The sequence below is a fragment of the Denticeps clupeoides genome, chromosome 12 (genome assembly GCF_900700375.1).
Source record: "Denticeps clupeoides chromosome 12, fDenClu1.1, whole genome shotgun sequence".
NCBI classification, from domain to species: domain Eukaryota; kingdom Metazoa; phylum Chordata; class Actinopteri; order Clupeiformes; family Denticipitidae; genus Denticeps; species Denticeps clupeoides.
This window is the reverse complement of record NC_041718.1, coordinates 13,123,390-13,142,919: the sequence shown is the minus strand read 5'-3', so window position 1 is coordinate 13,142,919 and position 19,530 is coordinate 13,123,390. Positions and strand designations below refer to the sequence as shown.

Genomic DNA, 19,530 nt, shown 5'->3' with positions numbered 1-19,530 from the left:
TGCAGTCCCCCCCCCCCCTCTACCCCTACTGCAGATCCAGCCCAAGTGCCAGCGCTTCGGCGCTCCACAAACACTGCGCCTAATCTGGCCCAGAGTGGATTAGCTTCCTGTGTCACTGATAGCTCCCCCATCCCAGCGCAGTCGCATGCCCCGGAGAGATACCTTTAAGTTTGGCAAAGGTCAGCGGGGCAGAGAGGAGAGAATGAGCACTCCAAATGTCTGCAAGTTATCTGAGCGCCGCAGAATAACATCTCGCACCTTCGCAGATCTGCCGCGCAGATACTCGCCTCCGCTGGAAATTGCTAAAGATTTTTTCCCCCCCTCCCCGCCACGTGTGACGCTACGCTCAGGGGGTCGATTTTTGTTTCAAGGCCTTTCCTCGGGGTGGGATTACAGTGAATAAATGCAGTTTCTAATTTAATGACCCGCCGGTCAAGGAACACCGGCCTCCCTATTGTGAGCACCTACGTGATCGGCACCAGAAATCCCCTAAACTCAAATTACAGCAACGGTTGTGAAGATAAAATATTTACGAATGCACGTATCTACACTCAATCGTTGATTAATCTAGCTAATTATTTCTAGCAGTTATTCATTAGCATAAAACACAGGTCTATTATTTGAAATGTTGGTGCAAACAGAAGTTTTCAATGATTTAAAACAGTTAATAAAAAAATTTCAACAAATGATCCCAAGTTTTGTTTACCTTTTCTAAGTTATGGTAATCAAGCCCAGCGCCATCATCCAAAACACCAAAACGCCACCCAAGCTGGGTGTCACGGCGGGTACCACAAGCCCTCATCTGAGGAGACAAAATGGCTATTTAAAAATAACAGTGGTTGCATAAATTCAATTAGAGCGTTTTGGTCACGGTTGGCGGCGGCATGGGGTAATTAATGTCTCCTCTGTGCTCAGCCGCGCTGGCCGGTGGCAGCCAGCAGATGACTGGGGCCATCCGGAGTGTCACCGCGTTAATTGGCGGCGGCGCGTTAATCGAAAGTGAAAAGTGGCTTCCGCCCGGCAGAGTGGGATGCGGAGATGGGCGGGGGGAGGCAGCAGGCAGCGAGTGAGTGACGGGGGTGGGGGGGACGGATGGACAGGGGAGGGGAGTGACGGGCGAGACCGATGAGCGGCAGGTTGTGCCTTTCTGCGGTGCGGGGTGGGGGAGCTGGGCGGGTGTGATAATTGTGTTCAATTAGGGACCTGATTGGCACTGACAGGATCTGGGCACTGACAAACTGGGCACAGATGAGAGCGATTAGCGGGCATTGGAACAAGCTGTCACTCCTCACAGGCCTTTAGCCACACAGAACGGCACGCATATGGCAGCGCCTGCGCTGGATGCAGATGCCCAGATAGCGGTCCGCTACACCCGTGGACCCCGCTACACCCCACTTAAAGCTCACGACTGGCACTGAGCTAATCGTCACCCAAGGGTGCAGGACACCGTAGCTTGACTTGTAAAAACAGACTAGAAAAAGAATCGAGGTGCTAACGCTTTATCTCCTTGGAGGAAACGTGGCACAGTGCAGCTGCCCGGTCTAGTGAGCCACACCCACCCTGCGCTAAAGGTCCCAGAGAGCTCGCCAGGGTCCATGGCTAACCACGGGTTAATGTGGTTTCCATTGGGCCGCAATTTGAGAGCGCATGGGGTGCAATCCTCTGTTCTCCGCCACTGATATGGTTGAGCAGCTCTGGGATGGATTCAGCCACCAGTAACAAGTGACCCCCTACCCATTACCCCCACCCTCCCAACTCGTAGATCACACACACACACACACACACACACACACGCCATTTTTTCTCACGCGCACCTACAGCTTTCAGCCAGCGCCACGGCCAAAATTAACGGGCAGATTTTATGATTCCAGTAGAGTGGTTGGAGACTGGCAGGCCGGTGGATGGGTGACAGTGGGAGGGAGAGGTTGAGCGAGGCAGATCGGGTGCGGTGGAGGGATTGTGGGGGGGGGGGCATGGTGAGCGTGCAGACGGGGGGTTTGTTTGCTGGAAGCAGCGGGGGAGCGGCCCAGTGAGAAATGTCAGGTCAAATTGTTCTTGACAGTGTTAATATCTGCACCTCACAGCCATAATTACATGTAAATAAATAGTGAAATAGCTCTCAGCTGGAGGCTTCTGGGGAGCGAGCTGCCGCTCATGCCCACCAGCTGGGGACTGGCGCACTTCGCATCTCGCCATTTCACTCAGAACCACGGCAGAGAGGAAGAGGAGAACTTGTAGGACATACAAAATGGAGTGAATGACAATTGATGGCAAACTTACTATGATTGTCCCTGCTTCTTTTAAAAACTGTCATCCTAAATCATCCTAATCATCCTAACTGTCAATTGGTACTGTGGACTAGTCTTAAGCCACACCCACTTTTTTATATTCTGTGGTCGAAATAAGACAACATATAAGTAATTTTTTGAAACCTAAATGGGAATTCAGATTTTCTCCCAGTTTCCCTTCCTCATGAATGGCTTTATCTAAGTATACAGGAAGATCTTTACTGACATTACTGACCAAAACCTGGGCTCCATGGGTGGTTATTGATGCCACTCAAATGAGGCCATTTCCCTGCACAGTACAGGGTGTGTGTGTGTGTGTGTGGGGGGGGGGGGTTCCTCAGCAGCTGAGAACGAGGCAGGGGGAGAAGGCCAGTCGGAGTATTAATCACATCTGTGCACCTGTCAGTGTGGCATCTGGAACTAACAGGAAGCTGATGGGAGCGGATGACATCCAGAAGGCTCCAGCCAGCGGAGCAGGTTGAACCCTGCCTGCTCTCCACCACCGCGACCCCGTAACCCCCCTCACCCCACGGCCTCAGCCAGGGAAAGGGTCACACTTGACACCCCAACACTTCACCTGCCTCTCCCGACTCATTCCGGTTCCCCCGCTACCATCTCAATCGCAGAGTGGCACTTCTGAAACTTCACGGCTGTCAGTTTTTCGCACATGACATCCACCGCTACCTTCACCAACACTGTGACTACCATTGCGAATTCTATTTCTATGCTTTTACTACCTATTAGTTAACATGACTACAGCATAACAGCCCCAAAAATTACTACTGCCATTACTCGGCAGAACTCCAGCTCCTCCAACACCCAGCACCTGCACGCCTGTCAATATTGGCAGTCCGGCCACTCGTGCATTATCTGGTGGGAAGTACAATGCCATAAACCCACAAAAATGAAAACCACTCTTCCATGTCCCCGGCAACTGCGTCTCAGTGTAATTGGCATTCAAGATACAATCTACTGTATGCGCGCGCCCCTACTTTACACACTTCTCAATCTTATAGGCATTTCTACTGCGTGGGACACACACACAGCATGTGAATCGGTCTCAGTCATTTCCCACTTAAATCCCCATCTTCTAGGATTTGCTGAAATTTATATTGGCTGCCTCTGCAAGATAAATGTAAATCGCATTCCCTTATATTTACTATTTATCAGGATGCACCAGCTCACTTTCTGCAGGAAATATCTCTCACCCGCATTCAAACCCCCTTGCATTTAAATAGCATTTTTATTGTCCGCCATAGCCTTTCATCTGAGCGGCAGGGAGAGAGCTTCCTCTCCAGGGGAGGGAGGAATAGAGGGAGTGAGAGAGGGAGAGAAAGAAAAAGAGAGTCGCAGACTATCTACTACTGCTACCAAAAGAAGGGATGATATGGTTGGGGGGGGTTGGCAGGTGGATAGAAAAAAAAAAGCTAAATAAATATATAAAAAATGCTTTTTTGGGGGGTGAAATTCGTTTTTTTTACTTGGGAGTTGGAGATTGAGGTTAAGGGAAACAGACAGGCATGATTCTGTCCCGGGAGGGTCCGGAAGGCTGACCTGTTCTCCCAGCCCATTGGCAAATAAAAGACGAGCTTCCATTACAGACCTCCAGACTGAAACAAGGCCTCATTTTGCATGGGCTGAACCCTGCTCACACTCTATTTTGACACTCACAATTTAGAAAAAAATCTTTAATGATCACATAAGTCATGTATTAATCTTTATGGTTTTTATAAGGTCTGAATCAATTTCATCTGTTTACAAAAGAAATAGTCTTTTTTATATACAGCGGCTTCTAGAGACACATGGACATTTTTATTTATAGCTGCACTTATGCTTATTGTGTGTGTGTGTGTGTGTGTGTGATTTGTTTTGTGTGTGTTTGTCAGTGTGTCTGTTTGAAACAAGAGAACTTGCATCAGAGTTGTAGAGTAACAAAATGTCTCAGATCTGCTGTGATTTATGCCAGAAACATCTAGCCAGTGGATATGATTTGGAGGCCCTGGTTTTCTTGGCAGCCGACAAGCTAGTCTTCCTCCAAAAAGCCTCTTTCATTTATAGATAGATAAATAAATAAATAAATAAATAAATAAATAAATAAGTATTATAGTTGGCAATTTGAGCAGTATCTGTTTTAATTAGCGGGTATCTGTTCGCCGCTCCCGCTCGGAGAGTGCATCGGGTGTGTGTAGGCTATGCGCTCATCCTATTTGGTTTGTCAGCAGAGCCTGCCAGCTGACACAGTGCCCAGCGAGGGGCTTAATACACAAGTTTTAATAATGCTAGGGACTACATCTCCCGCGCTCATTGATATTCAGGTGCATAATGTCTTGTCAAAAGTCAGCGAGGGGAGACGGTGGGAGACGGGGCAAAATTGTTTGGTACGTTTCTCTCCCTCTCTCTCTCTCTCTCTTTTTTTTTTTTTTTTTTTATAATTTTTTTTTTGGCAACGCCAGCACAGGCTTCTTAAATATAATTCATCCAGTTTTAAAGAAGTGGCTGCGCGGCTAATGGGAGTCGGGAGTGCGGTTTGAGTCTCCTCCCTTATCTCTGTCAGACAGTTGTGAGGAATCGCTCGCGAGGCTGGTGTTAGCGCGCGCGGCGCAGGCAGGCAGGCCTGGGGACAGGGATCAAAGACAGGCACGACTGAGCGCCGCTCCTCCTCTGATCCCGCGGTGTGGAGGCCCAGTGTGCTCCCACAGCCGCTGTGCAAATACACATCCAGTCTCTACACACACACACACTCACACACACATGCATGAATCATATGCAGTGGCTGTAGTTCAGAGGAACCTGAGGAATTGTGGAAAACGGAGGACACCTTTTTTTAGGAGCTGTCAGTCAACATGCAGACTGACGCAATTGGTCCCCATAATTACCATTTTTTTCAGTAACTAAGTTTTTAAAGGCCCAATTTAACAAAAAAAATCTTCATTGATGGGTGCATTGCCAATATTAAATCCTAAAGAACAGGCACCATGTGCACAATCCCATCGAAATTGCACTCTTCAGTACGCGGCAAAGTCTCAGGTTAAAAAAGGGTGCAGTGCTGTCCCATTGAGGTTTTTGGGTTAACCTTTCTATTTGCACATTTCAGCAGCAGAGAATAAACCTCTGTGAGATGAGAGAGAGAGAGAGAGAGAGAGCTGAGGTGCAGCAGATCTTTTTTTTTACTCTTCCTCTTTCCCAGCAGGTGTCCCTGTCATGCAATAAAGAGGAATTATGCCAAGGAACATGGATTCCAAAAGCTAAATAAATAAGTAACTAAATAAATAATGCACACATGAAAAAAAAAGACTCGAGGGTGAGAGCGGGTTTCCTCCGGTGCCGTGCTTCAGCATGTGGCCAGGATTGCGATATGTTCTTGGCTGCTGAAAACAGCAAACTCGTGTACAATTTGCCAGAGAACATCAATTAACAATTTGAAGTGCATTAACTGTAGTAGTGTGAATTTGAAAAGGGTCGAATGCGGCTGGAAATGACTTGTTTTTACCTGTCCACGTTTTCCTGTCCCTGCTTAGTGTAGAAGCAGCTGTCTAGCCCTCCATTCAACGCCTGCTGTGACACAAAATGAAACGGACGAACCCCCCCCCCCCCCGAAAAAAATATCTCCAGTACTCGGCCGAGCACGGCTTAATACATCCTACCCTTGACATAGCATCACTCCCGGTCCAGCTAAACTTATAACCAACATCGACAGCAACAAGGGCCGCTCTGACACGGATGGCTTTTCCCGCGGCCGTAATGAGAAAATGTGCGCTGTCTGGAGGGGTTATGGGATTGGGGTGGATGCTGCCACCTGTCAGGGCCAGTGAACACCACGGGATTCCATTACCACCTGGCACTTGGCCACCACAACCCATTTACTGGGAATCACAGAATTTTGGTCAATCTTTTACCAGCAACTGATGGCCCATCAGTGGCAGAAATGAGGAGCAATAGCTCACATGTCCAGTCACACTGGCGTATCTCCTCCGAACAGATGTTGTCTGAAAAGCTGTGCTAGTTATTTCCATCTTGGAGAGGACGGGTAGCTTCGACAAATGAATTGCTTTTTTTCCCAGAAAAGGTGTGGATGAGGAAAGGAGGGGACACCCTCATACTGTGACCGGCCAATGGTCTGCAGTCTCTGATGTTCTTTGGTGAAGCTCAAAATGTATTTGTGTTTATACATCTGCAGTAATGGGACCTTCTGGCAAAAAAAGAAAATCTGCAGTTCACCATAAAATCGATGCTTGTTTATAAACACATGACACCATTATTCTATGAATATACGGTGCTATGGCTAAGGAGTACAGTCACCTTTCCCAGCTTTCTTCTTCATATGCTATTTATTTCTAAAACCAGCGAAGACTGCAGATGCAACCATTCCAGCCTGAGAAGGCCGGAATGGTTGGAATAAATGTGTGAGCATGTGATCAGTGGGCAGAGTCAATGGGCTACAGCAGATGCCCTCCACCTTGTGTATGGGTGAAGAATGCAGTGGCTGCTGAGCTTGGCAGTGGGTGCAGGACGAAAAACCCTGGCACCAGAGGCGAGGAGCGGAGACGGAGGCCAAACTGTGGGCTTCCCCATCAGGGAGGACATTCATTTCCTTACAATGGCACCCTGGGATGCGGGGCTCAGGGTGGGGGACGCAAGCCTTGGGTGGGGGTTGGGCGTTTGTGAGGTGATGTGTGGGTCTGTGTGTAGGGGTGGGGGGGTTGTTTTAAGCGCAGCACTCTCTATAACCGGAACAAAAAGAAATTGGGGTGATGTGATCCCACTTTCCCAACTCTTTCAAATCACACTCAAGCCCTCTTAAGCAACAATGCATACAAATGCAACAACAGTGAGAATCTCAAAAGAATGCTGTTTTTTTCCCTGCTTTCCTTATTACAATGTCACGTTTTTCCAAAACAAGGATCAAAAACATATTGGACATCTTCAAAATTAAAATTCACACTATGCTCATGTTCCCTACAATAAGATACAGCAGGTTCCTGAGGTGCTCCCATATAAACAAACACAGGGCATCACAATAAATGTAAGTAGTTTGGATGCATTAATAAAATAATAAATGATAAAAAAAAAAGAAAATTGAATTCCATTTCATTTCCCGCCCAAAGGCTGACGTTCTAATCCGCAGTGTTGAACAGGAAATGTTTGTTATCTAAATATATTAGTGTATGTGTGCGTGAGTGAGCTTGAGCATAAGCATGAGATGGAGATGAATTTTTTTCATGGCCCATGTTAAATAGTCCCATTAATGGGAAAAAAAACCCTCCATGTTGTGGGTATTTATGCAGGTTTGCCGTGAGAGCATTAGCTCACTTAAAGCCCTCTGCCACGATTAACAATCAAACACGCAGTGAGACGCCCATGTTATCCTCTGACGCTCCGGCATGAGGCAAAATCTCTTTTTTGTCACAAAATCCTTAATTCTTTCTTCTGCTGAGAAAGAGGGGTAATACCAAGAACGTTTCCAATCTGCTTTGAGAAAATTTTTGAGGAAGAAGATGAAGAAGAAAAAAAAAAACTCTCAATAAAACATGTGTGAATGAGGGGGTAATTGTGGACAAATGCAGCATTGAAATTCATTTTCAACTCTTTACACACCATTTCAATCTTATTTTCTGCTTGTTAGCCACATCTTGTTGGTGAGGGTCGGCCAGACTGCCCAGTATTGATGGGCAATTGTTTACATTTCAGACCTCACATTTGATTTGCATCGATGTGACGTTGTTGACGTGACATTTTTTCCCCTCATTTTTCACTTTCAGGTATCAGTAAAAAATTGGCCTCTTGTTAGCGCAAAAACGCAGACACAACATGTGTGGACAATTTCTCAATGACGCTCTCTTAACCCATCACAAATCAATTGCAAAGCCGGCAAAAATTTATTTTAAAACGAAATTCAATGGCATCTATAGACTCCTATACCAATTAGGACACTGGGGCGTCTAATTGCATTTAGTTATGCTCTGTTGCATTTTTCACTCCACCAATGGGAGCAGGCGTTGGTGATGTTCATCTCAGCGCCACTGCTAAACTCCCCTCTCCAGGAAGCCACAGGAAAGACGCACAAAAGATAGCAATAAAACGACAAATTACACCAGGGCACGCCAACTCCAAACAATTATAAGCTTAGTGTAATTAGCCGCTTTCCCAAATTGTGAGGCTTACGTTCAGACGTGGCGCGTATGTGTTCGGAACAGGATTTCGCCATCCCTGGAAACTTTGAGAAAAGCAAAAGTGCTGCCGGAGCAGATGTATTGTTATCTTGATGAATTTTAATTTATTGATGTTAAGCCAATTACACTAATTTTGAGGGGAGTCTAGAAAACGCAATGGCTCCCAGGGAATGGTAGCAGACACCGGGTGGACGGAATACTCCGGTGTAAAATAAATTCAAGTGTTTGCATATGAATTTGGCTTTTCGCGTGTTGGATGGGATTGAGGTTGGTTTTGTGGGCTGCTGCCCTTGAACTGACCTGTGGGGAGAGGCCGTTGCTGACCGGGTTCATGTGGTTGCTGGAAGCCGCCGGGGTCATGAAGGAGTCGGAGTAGCTGGAGAAGGTGTGGCGGCCGGACGAGAGGCCGTAGGCGGAGCCGCTGTCGCCAGACAGGCCGCTCTGGTGCATGGAGGACGGCGGCAGCGGCTGTGGTCGGTGTAGCGTGCTGCTGCCATCTGAGAAGCGAAGCCCGGCGGGTGGTTAAGGCCATCGGCATTTTTCCAACATTGCAGCCATTAATCAACTTTCCAACCACAAGCCCCTGTACATTCCGACCCCGTTTACAAATGCCTCAAATTCACCAGCGTCTTATGGCAATAAAACAAGCAATAAAAACAGACCTCCAACATAAACTACCTGACCCTTGACCTCAGGTGGAGGGTAAATTTAAACCTTGACTTCGCAGCTATTCAGAATATAAAAGTGAGGGGGAAAAAAGGGAAATACCGTACCTTGTGATAAGGTGGTGCTGGGATAGCTAGACTCCGGCAGCTGGTAAGTAGGTAAGGTTGGCATTCCTGTGGGTGGGAACCCACCTGGTAACAGGTGGTTGAACGCCGCCAACTGATTGGCCCCAGCCTGCTTGCGCCATCTCGCCCTCCGGTTGCTAAACCACACCTAATGACAATGTAAAAAAAGAAAGTGAGGTGACAAGTAGCACGTTATGGTTTGAGAATTTGAGTACTCATGCGAGTGCCGGTGTGAGAGCGTGTGAATGAGTTACGAGTGTGAGTGTGCGTGGCGGTGTGGGAAATGGTGGGCTATCTCAACACGCTGCTCAGGGCCTGTTATTCTTCTTAAGTGGCTAAAGCTGTGATGTGTGTAAACAGGTCTCCCAGAGACCCAGCGGAGTGACAGAGTCATTAAGAGGTCACAAATGGGCCACATGTCTCTGCAGCAGACGGCCCCCACGTATCTGTGAACCTGTTTAACGCTCTCGACGGGGTCGTAACGAGTGACACCGCTAGTGCTGGCCTGCTGGGGGAAACCGCATGGGCACACATGTGCCTGCTGACATTACAATATGCCAGCGTTAAGATTTTCAGCACTCTGCCCGTACAAAAACACGCACACTCATACGCACCTCGTTCAAATGTAACAAGTGTCCTATAATTGAGGTTAAGTGGGTGTAGCAATGAGGGGACTTATTTTTTGACCAGAAAATCACAACAAAAGCATTGTGGGTTCTTCAGCAGGAGCCGTTCGGTAATCAGACAAAAAAAACGCTCTGTTTGCTGGCGCTCATTATCCCCCTAACGCTTAAAGCCCAAACAGAATAAGCCCCCCATACAAGGGAAAAGAGAGCTGAGGCGCTCCTTTTGAGACCACGGTAATTTACACATTCTAAACGGGCTTCTGCTTCAGCAAAACATGAATATAATTAGGCCCCCTGAAAGGGCCAGCCGTCCAACTCGCACCCCGGTCTGCTTCACAGGGACGAGGCCCAGGCCTAGCGTTGTGCGAAAAGGTTGAAGGACACTGATCTCTGCCTCGCACTGGCAATTCATCAGACTTTAATACACTGTCAGTGCAGTTCATCTACTGTTGTGTTTCAAACGGGCCCAGCCATTGAAGGGGCAGATGAAAGGGGGCTACAATAGCCCCTCAATACGTCGGGGTGAACACTGAGCACAATGGGAGGGCGTCCCTTTTTAAACAGGCTTTTGGCTGCTCCACTTTCATGGTGCACACAGAAGGACACACTCTGTCTTGCTATGGCTACTCCTGGGCGCACACACACACACACACACAAACACAGTCATTCAAGCAAAAACACACACACATTCATACACTCCCCTTTAAACACATTCACTAGAACCAGCAGCTCATTCAGTGCTGTCAATAGGGTGCCAACATTTGATGCAGAAACCGATGACTCTCTCCATCTGTCATATGTTCAGAAGTTAAACCCCCTTTTTCCATAAAAAAACAAAACCACTCAAGCAACAAATAGCCCCTCCCAGCCAAACTGCCCGCGTCTGTCTACTTTACAGAGGAAACAGCTTCCCTAAAGGCTCCTGCAACCCCAAAAAGGCTTACTTCAGGCCTTCATCTCATGCGCCCCCGATGGCATGCCTCTTATTGGGGTGAAATGGAGCGTAGTGGTAGGCCTGAGTGGATCTCCAGCAGGGGTTGCAGCCCAGGGCCCCCGTCCTGCCTTCCCCTCAGCCCAAATCAACCAGGCCTGCAGTGGCAGCTCACCTCTCACCTCTGACTTCACCCTTCACCCCACGCATCTTTCAAGTCTGTGTCAACTTCCTTTTTTTCCCTTCTTCGTCTTGTTTGACGGAGGAAGACTTTCACTGTTTTGTAAGTAAATGAGACCTTTGACTTCATCTTAACTGCATTTTGTTTAACTCAAATATGGGAAAAAATGCACTAAACTGTCCCATGTCACATTCAGCCAGCCAGAAATGTTGCAATGTGGTGTATTCTTATTCATTTGTCATGACCACCTGTCTACCATAATCACAAGGCGGCCTGTGAAACTGATCTGTCTAAGTGAATTTGTTTTGAGCCTTTGAACGCGTGCGGCAAAAACACCGGGATGGACAAGTTAAAGTTAAATGCCAGCGGGCCGCTGCTCTATCGAGTTAAAGCTGGCAAACATTGAGCTGCATGTCAGTACGGTTTTGTCTGGCGCCGGCGAAAGATGCGTCACTGGATGTCTGCTGCTGCCGGCGGGGCTCCCGCAAGATCCTGGGTCCTGGCCACAGCAGAGAGGGATTTTGTTGCGCCGCTCTGGAAAACGATCACAAAAGTCACCTTGGAGCGCAGATTCTCTCCCTGCCCTCCCTACACAATCTAGGCTAATTCCACCACAGAGCAGAGCCTCGCTCAGCCCTCCTCCCATCAGGTCCTGCATCATTCCGCACCCTTCCTCCCTCCTGGAGAAGTGAAAAGTGAACCCTGAGCTACCTTGTGTAATACAGTAGGGGTTTCAGCTGATTTGAGAGCATGTTCGTGTACGTACCCTACAGGATAAAAAAAAAAAAGCTGGCCAAAAATCTTCGCTAAGAAACCCAACCGGGCCTTAAACCTGTCCCCACGCTTAGTGGAAAGGTCTAGAGGGATTTTTCTTTACAGCACGCATCTGTCCCAGATAAATGGGGTAATATTGCCTCGTCTTTTATTCCTGCACTTTATGGGTCAGTTTCTACCCTCAGTTCGTGAGAATGTTCTTAACTAAAGCTAGAGGCTCCGCGTTTTCCTTGTTCGGAGTAACAGTAAATGCCATATTGTTTTCAGAGTGGGCGATGGCGGCCTCCTATCAGCGATTAAGCCGGCTAAGCAACCCCGGGTATTAAACAGTTGGTTTACCGGGATCAAAGGTTTTTAAAATGTGTTATTACTGAGAGGATAATATTTCATGTCTTAAAAGCCGCCAGTTACCTGTACAGGTAATCCATCTGCTTAAGTGTGTCAAATGGCGGCAAATTAGAAATGGGACAAAAGGTTCAACTTGTCCATTCACCGGGGGAGCACAACAAGCATCGCATTTACAAAATCGCACGAGTGGACTGCCTCTCTCTCTCTCTCTCTCTCTCTCCGTCTTTCTTCCTGCCAGACTGGCACTATGCTAATTAAAGTAGCTGGGAGTGTGAATTTGAGAGAGGAGAGTGGGATTAGCTCGATAAGTATCAAGAATACAGAGGGACTGAAAGAAAGTCATTTAAATTCTAATAATAAGAAAACTGTTAGAACATTTGCAGCGATGCACTGCAACAATTTCTCCCCCTCAGTCTCCACAAATCCTATTTATTCTTTTATGGAACATAAAGGCGGACTCCCTGGAACACAGCTGCCTGTTGGCTTGGGTGGGATTTGTGTTGCTCTCTTTCTCCAGCTGGTACAATAATTTTTTTATCGTAATTTTTCATGATCTGTAATATCTCATGTGTCCAACCAGGATCTGTACAGAAAGTAAAATTGAACCAGAAATGCTCCAAATTTTCTAACATCTAAATCAAAATCAATTTTGATGAATTAAAGGATCCTTCTAAAAACTCAAGCTTCATAGCACAGACATGGCAAAAATTATTTACATGAGATCATTATGTGCAAGAAAAGAGTGAAAGCATAGAACCATATTTTCTAAGTTCCACATTCCATCTTCATTTATAGCTCTGAGAAATGAACAGTAAATTGAACCGAATCTCTGACTTGTTCCCAATTCCATAATAGCGTGAGGATGCTGGCCTAGCTGCCAGACAGAGGGAGGAAAAACCTCTTGTCAAATTGATTTGTACGCCTCATAAAATGCTCTCCTTATACCTTATTAGATTCCACTAACTATGATAGAAACATGCAAAATGTTTATTGGCGATGAAAGGGAATCTATGTGAATGAGGAGGGCAGGTCTCAAATGAGACTCTGTAGGGCGGAGTCTGCCAGAGCCTCTTAAACGCATCATCTGAAATAGAGGAGAATGTAATTTACTTCATCAGAGGGTGCTGATTTACAGCCATAACAGACCCCTTTCTCTCTCTCTCATCTCCTCTATAAAGCAAGTTTTCCTTGCGGGAGGACTTCTTTCATGACAATCAGCCATGTTTTGTGATTTAAAAAGAAGCCCAGACCAGTAATGTTACTGTATTTTGGTACTTATCTTTGCGTCTTATGTCTTTTATGTAGAGTTGCATGATAAGCTTTTCAGACCTATGCTAAGCAAGGTAGTTAAAAAGTGCATAAAGTTGTTACTTAATTACTAAAATAAATTCCTGTTCTGGAGGAAGAGCAGGAAATATGACAAAAAGTCTTAAGACTGCGGAAAGCTGCCAAACGACTACTTTTCATGCCAGATGTCTGCTCACACTAAGTATGAGTCAAAGAATACCAGAGTTCTCCAAGCCTCAGCAACCCTGCAGCGAGGTGGAATGAGGAGTGGGATGGAAGAACCTTCGCTCTCTGGAACTTATCCCTGTGAGATATGGATCAGATCCCACAATTTGTCGGCTGAGGTGATAAAACAGCAGCGAGGCTGGTGGAGTGCACAGGCGGGCCTGATGAAGATGGATGTTTTAAGGGGGTCTCATAGAGAGAGGAGCGAGATAGGGGGGCTATGGGCATTACACTGCAGGAGTGACTCACAAAGTCAACAGTCATTTAATCCGTCTGCTTCATGAGAAATAATAGGGGTTGGGAAATCTTAACAAACAGAAGACCCCAGGTTTGTAAAAGCGGGAGATTGTGACATATTGTTGTGGAATCCAGCCCTATAACAGTAGCCCATTCCGCTATCACGTATACTTATCCACCATCTGGCTGACTCAGAAGAGGCTGAGATGTTTCTAGAGCAGATAAAGGAGGTGGGCGGGAGGGTGTCTGCACCCTGAAACAGATGAGTGCAGCCTGAAGGGGGGGTGGTCTCTGTCCTGGCCTCCCTCTCAACCTGCTGCCCTCTCCAGCAGCGTGATGGGTCTGCACAGCTGCACTTGGAGCAGGTCAGCACTGAGGCCAAAGGTCTATCCAGAGACAGACCACTTATTCTCATCTATGAGAAGAACACCCAGCTCTGAACCCTGCCTGACTGGTTTTCTCACCGTGGTGGTGAGAATCATCTTTCCTTGGTCCTACATGGGAATACAGAGGATACATGGGCAGACCCCTTTCACTCTCTCTCATCTCCTCTATAAAGCAAGTTTTCCTTGCGGTAGGACTTCTTTCATGACAATCAGCCATGTTTTGTGATTTAAAAAGAAGCCCAGACCAGTAATGTTACTGTATTTTGTTACTTATCTTTGCGTCTTATGTCTTTTATGTAGAGTTGCATGATAAGCTTTTCAGACCTATGCTAAGCAAGGTAGTTAAAAAGTGCATAAAGTTGTTACTTAATTACTAAAATAAATTCCTGTTCTGGAGGAAGAGCAGGAAAGATGTCAAAAAGTCTTAAGACTGCGGAAAGCTGCCAAACGACTACTTTTCATGCCAGATGTCTGCTCACACTAAGTATGAGTCAAAGAACACCAGAGTTCTCCAAGCCTCAGCAACCCTGCAGCGAGGTGAATCATCTTTCCTTGGTCCTACATGGGAATACAGAGGATACATGGGCATACATTTATACAACTTTTGTCTTTGGGGTCCATCTGAAAGCTTTGGCAGATGCAAGATGTTCTCCTCCGAGTTCTCAGTTTGGCTACATGAGTATTTCGGGGGCAAATGAGCAGTGCTCCCCTGCTCACTAGCGGTTGAGCCATTGCTCCCGATGACAAAAGCACACATGACAGTTCCGAAAAAAAAAAAAAAAAAGAGCGCCAATCCCCTTCACGGTCTCGAGCCATTCTTCCCCTCCCCTGGCCACCCGCCGAACAACACTGCAAGACCTATGGCCATTATTTACTCTGGTTAACCAGAGTCACTTTCTTAGAGTGACCTTTTAAGAAAATTCAGTTTGAGTTGACCTTTGGAGACTTTCAAAGCGTTTCAGAATTAGATTATGAGGAAAATTGCATTAACAAATTATATCCATGACTCAAATACCTCTGCTCCTCACATGACATCTTTCAGGTCCATTATCCAGGAGAAGAGAGGGGGGAGTGTTTTGGCCTTGTTTATTCTTTTTTGAGTCGTGTTTGGTCTTTTCTTTTTTTTTGCACCGACTGCCATAAATACATGTACACATAGAACCAGGGGCCCCTCAAAAAAATGTTCAATTTGTCGACAAATATGGCTGCGGCATCCTAGCAACACGGACACAAACAGAGGATGCTTGTTCTCAAGACCCTTGCGGCTTTGCCAAACATGACCGAATGACAAACCACCGACAATTATTGTATCTGTGAATGTTCCTGCAACCTTATACTGAGCTGTTCAAGTTTGTTTAATTGCATTAGAATTGCTTTTAAATGAGAGTGTCTTAAGGTTGCTGATAACTCGCAATGAAAATTAATTATTACCCAATGGGCACATTTTCCCAAATGCGGCATCAATATTCGGTTTCTTGTTTTATGTCCAGATTTACAATGTCAGATCCATCTGAAATCGATATCCTTTTTCTCTCTCTCTCTTTGCTTGCTTTTGTCCATGAAAACCTCAGGGACATTTATTCAGGTCCCAGAAAACCAGAGTGCATTAACTCTTTAATATATTGCTGGAAAACAAGCACAAGATAAATCTCTCAGCATCGTTCCTGTGCGCCAGCACTTCGACACATGTCTTCTTTTTGGAAATCTGCGAGACAGACAGAGACATATGTGGAATCGGTTACCCCTAACACTGCACCATTCAGGACCAGTAGAATAGAGAGAGTGGGGGATGGTCGGGGAGGGAAGGAAGGGTAAGAGGAGAATAGCCCCCACCACCACCACCACCACCACCACCCCTTCCAACACACACCAGCCACCATTTTTTTACAAGCTCTTGATTGATTAATGTTGTTGTCGGACCCTGGGGTCCCAGGAGAGGATGAGGGATCCTCTCTGATATGTAGAGAGGTTTACAAGCAGCGGCAGGCTTTAAAGGGCTGGGAAGAGATCCTGACCAAGAACCCAAATGAGAAATCCATCAGGAATGCATTCTGCCCCCCACCTCCTCCACTAGAACAGCTGCTGCTATAACTCTACTGTATTTGACTTTGGTGTTACATAAAACGGCAGGACACACTAGCTGTCAAAGGCAGCTCTTTGAGACTCGGTGTGAAAAAATGCGAGCGATGCCGTCTATGGCTTTCTCACTTCAGCTGATGTCTGCCACAGCGGCAGTGTCAAAATAAAAAGCCCGTCTCAGATAAATCAGAACGAGAGAATGATCATAAATAAGTTGGGTGAGAACAGTACATCATAATGTAATGTTACATCATAATGTTCCTCAATCGACACTCTTCACTGTCACTGTTCTCTGCAAGTACGACAATTCACCACGCTTTGATTAAGCAAGCATTCAGAAAGCCTCTATGGCCGCTGCTTTTCACAACGTCCTGTGCCAGTGAGAGGGGGTGAACCACGTCCAAGACTAAATGGATTGCAAATGGAGGCGGTGCGATGTAGTCAAGCAATTTCACTTGATTCATGATGAAAATTGCAGCTGCCTGATCCTGGCCAAAGCAACTGGTCCAGGGGATCCATCAATCAGAGACACGGCGTTCTCAACTCAGATATTCCTTGGGACTACAACAGAGGTGAGTGGTGCTGAAAGATTTGGCCTCTGTGGACATAGTGTGTATGTGCGTTAATACTTGAATAAATGTTTATATATTTGTGTGTGTGTGAAAGAGAGAGAGACAGCGTACAAGGTAAAGTTTGATGAGTGTGTGTCTGTCTGTACATTTTAGTGCATGTGACTTCTGCCATTTTTGTGTTATTGTTATGTGTGTGTGTGTGTGTGTGTTTAAGAGGCACTGACCTGTACGCGTGCCTCTGTGAGCTTGGTTCTCTGGGCAAGCTCCTCTCGGGTATAGATGTCGGGGTAGTGTGTTCTCTCAAAGGCCTTCTCCAGCTCCTCCAGCTGCTCGGCGGTGAAGGTGGTCCTGCTGCGCCGCTGCTTCCTCTTCAGCGGCAGGTCCGGCTCCGACTCGACATCCGAGCCCTCATCTGTGCGGTTACCTGCGGCAAGCAGGAGATCCATGAACCATCAACCCAACACATACCTACCAATCCCCTATCCTCTCCTATCATATCCATATCAAACCGAACGCTATATGCATTGAGATAGCAAGATTGAAAAGACAGTCATTCTAATTGTGATCATATCTGCCTATTATTTGAGCACATAATGGAATCTGCAGCTTCGATTTTTTTTTTCATCTGTAATTTCTGTGTGAGTCATCCAGAAAGGGGCAAATGGGTGTCAGGCGAGAGAAAGCCAGCTTGGGGTGGCGGTGCTCCGTCGGTGGGAATAATCTGCACAGGACACCTTGCCTCTCCGAACCCCACCATTCTCTTACGCTAGCCCGGGGGCATCCTCTTAAGAAGGGCACTGCCTAAATAAGAAGCAGCCAATATTACTCCAGAGCCATTCAATCCCGCGCTTTGTGTTCCCAGCTACTGTTGAAAATAAATTACAACATTTTTTACATTGCTATTCAGGCACGGAGTCAAAGGCAAAGCGCAGATGACAGCTCGATGTTTTTTTTCCAGGGGAACATATTCACCGTGCAAAGCCAGGTTCCATTCAGGCCAAAAGGAGCATCTGTAAACAGGGATTTGCGCTTTACTTATATTACCACAAAGCATCGGCGTGATAATTGATTTTGATACCGTGATAAAATTGCATCATCGGTTTCATTTGTGCACCTCCTATGTGGGCCTTTTTCATTTTTTTTTTTTTTTTTTACATTTCCTGTCACCAAAAACCGCACTCCCATATGCGCTCATTGAGACAACAAATGTTGACAAGTGGTGAGGCATACCAGGGTTGCCCTAGGACGTACGACATTGCATCATACACAGAAATATATACCCAGCATCAGAGAGTTACAACCAAAAAGAAAGGAAGAAAAATCGAAGGAAAGAAAGAGCGGCTCACATCACCTTCCCCCGCATTGCCACAGCTGCCATGCTGCAGTCAAACCTCCTCCGAGGCACCCTTCACCCCTCTCCCCCCACACCTCTCCGCCTCGGCAGCGCCCGGGCCCGGTTGGCTCCTCCCGGACTCCCTCTGCCTGCCAGGCTGCCACTGAGGACAGCTTGTGCTGTGCGCTCATGTGCATGCGTGTCTTATTTACTTCTTGCTGTTTTTTTTTTTCTTCTTCTGTGCATATTCTGTGGATTTGGGTTGATCAGGTGGACACGTGCATAAGAGTGTTTGCACTTGCATCTGCACAGTTTCAGACAAAGAGAGCAAAATAGCCCCCCCCCCTCCAAATAAAAAAAAAACAAATGTATTAATAAAAGACCAACCAAACTGGCTCGGGCTCAAGGCCGGCTCTGGAGTTTAATTAAACAAGGAATTATGAGATTATATGGAGACTATCATTACAGGCCACTCGAGGAGTCTTCGACGAACGCCTTTTGTCTCCCTGAGCTCGTGCTCAATGATTCTCAACGGATTACATGCAGCCGCAGGACATGAGCCCGCATTCATTAAATCAATTCTTTCGTCTTCTCCTTTTAATAAAGATTGATTCTTTTCCACTCTTCCTCCAACACTGCCCCGCACTCTATCGGAAAAAAAATACCCTTGAACATACAAAGTTGAAAAATGTACATATACAGCATATCCCTTTGTTGGTTTTCATGAGGATGCTGCACTGCAATTTGCCGCTAACTCACCATGACAACACTTGAGACTGGTGCAGTGGTCTGTAGATCACTTTCCAAAGTCACCTCCATGTCCTCAGGGGAGGGGAGGACGTGCCGAGGCTTTTTTTCCCCTCTCAGACGCTACCGAATTCTCCATGTGACCGGATTTGAGTAGCTGTTATCTCTTCCCTCTGCCTCGCGCTCTCTTTGTTTGCTTTTACAAGAGAACATTCGGCCCGTCGTCTTCAAATATAAATCATTTTTTTACTCTTATATATTTCCTTACCCACCACCCCTTATGGAATACACGCATCAAAGAAGCCATGTTCTGTGCACATATCCCACACCTGCAGTTAAAAAGAAAAAGTTTGGACGGCACGCCCCAGACTGAAGGTCAAGAGCTCCCAGCTGACACTGACGGTAGGATTATGGAAATGGAACAGACGCCGCACCGACAGGCGACAGCGGCGCGAACCTAATCTTTGTCCCAGCCAGATCCAGTGATTGGGGTGCTAGGTTTTATCAGGAAAACAGGGAGCCCAAATAGGCCAGAATGGGTTGTGGCAGACAAAT

At 46.6% G+C, this 19,530-nt stretch overlaps 1 protein-coding gene across 5 annotated transcripts in view; it reads right to left on the bottom strand.

The window, feature by feature from the left end:
- pax7a (paired box 7a) overlaps positions 1-19,530 on the bottom strand; it is a 43,151-nt gene that overhangs the window by 8,241 nt on the left and 15,380 nt on the right. For all 5 annotated transcript variants that reach the window (XM_028997610.1, XM_028997609.1, XM_028997608.1 and 2 more), the window contains exons 5-7: positions 17,120-17,319; positions 9,232-9,397; positions 8,759-8,955 (exon numbers count right to left, since the gene is read on the bottom strand). In XM_028997610.1, the coding sequence (XP_028853443.1) occupies positions 8,759-8,955; positions 9,232-9,397; positions 17,120-17,319 (563 nt within the window). The remainder of the gene's footprint in view (positions 1-8,758; positions 8,956-9,231; positions 9,398-17,119; positions 17,320-19,530) is intronic.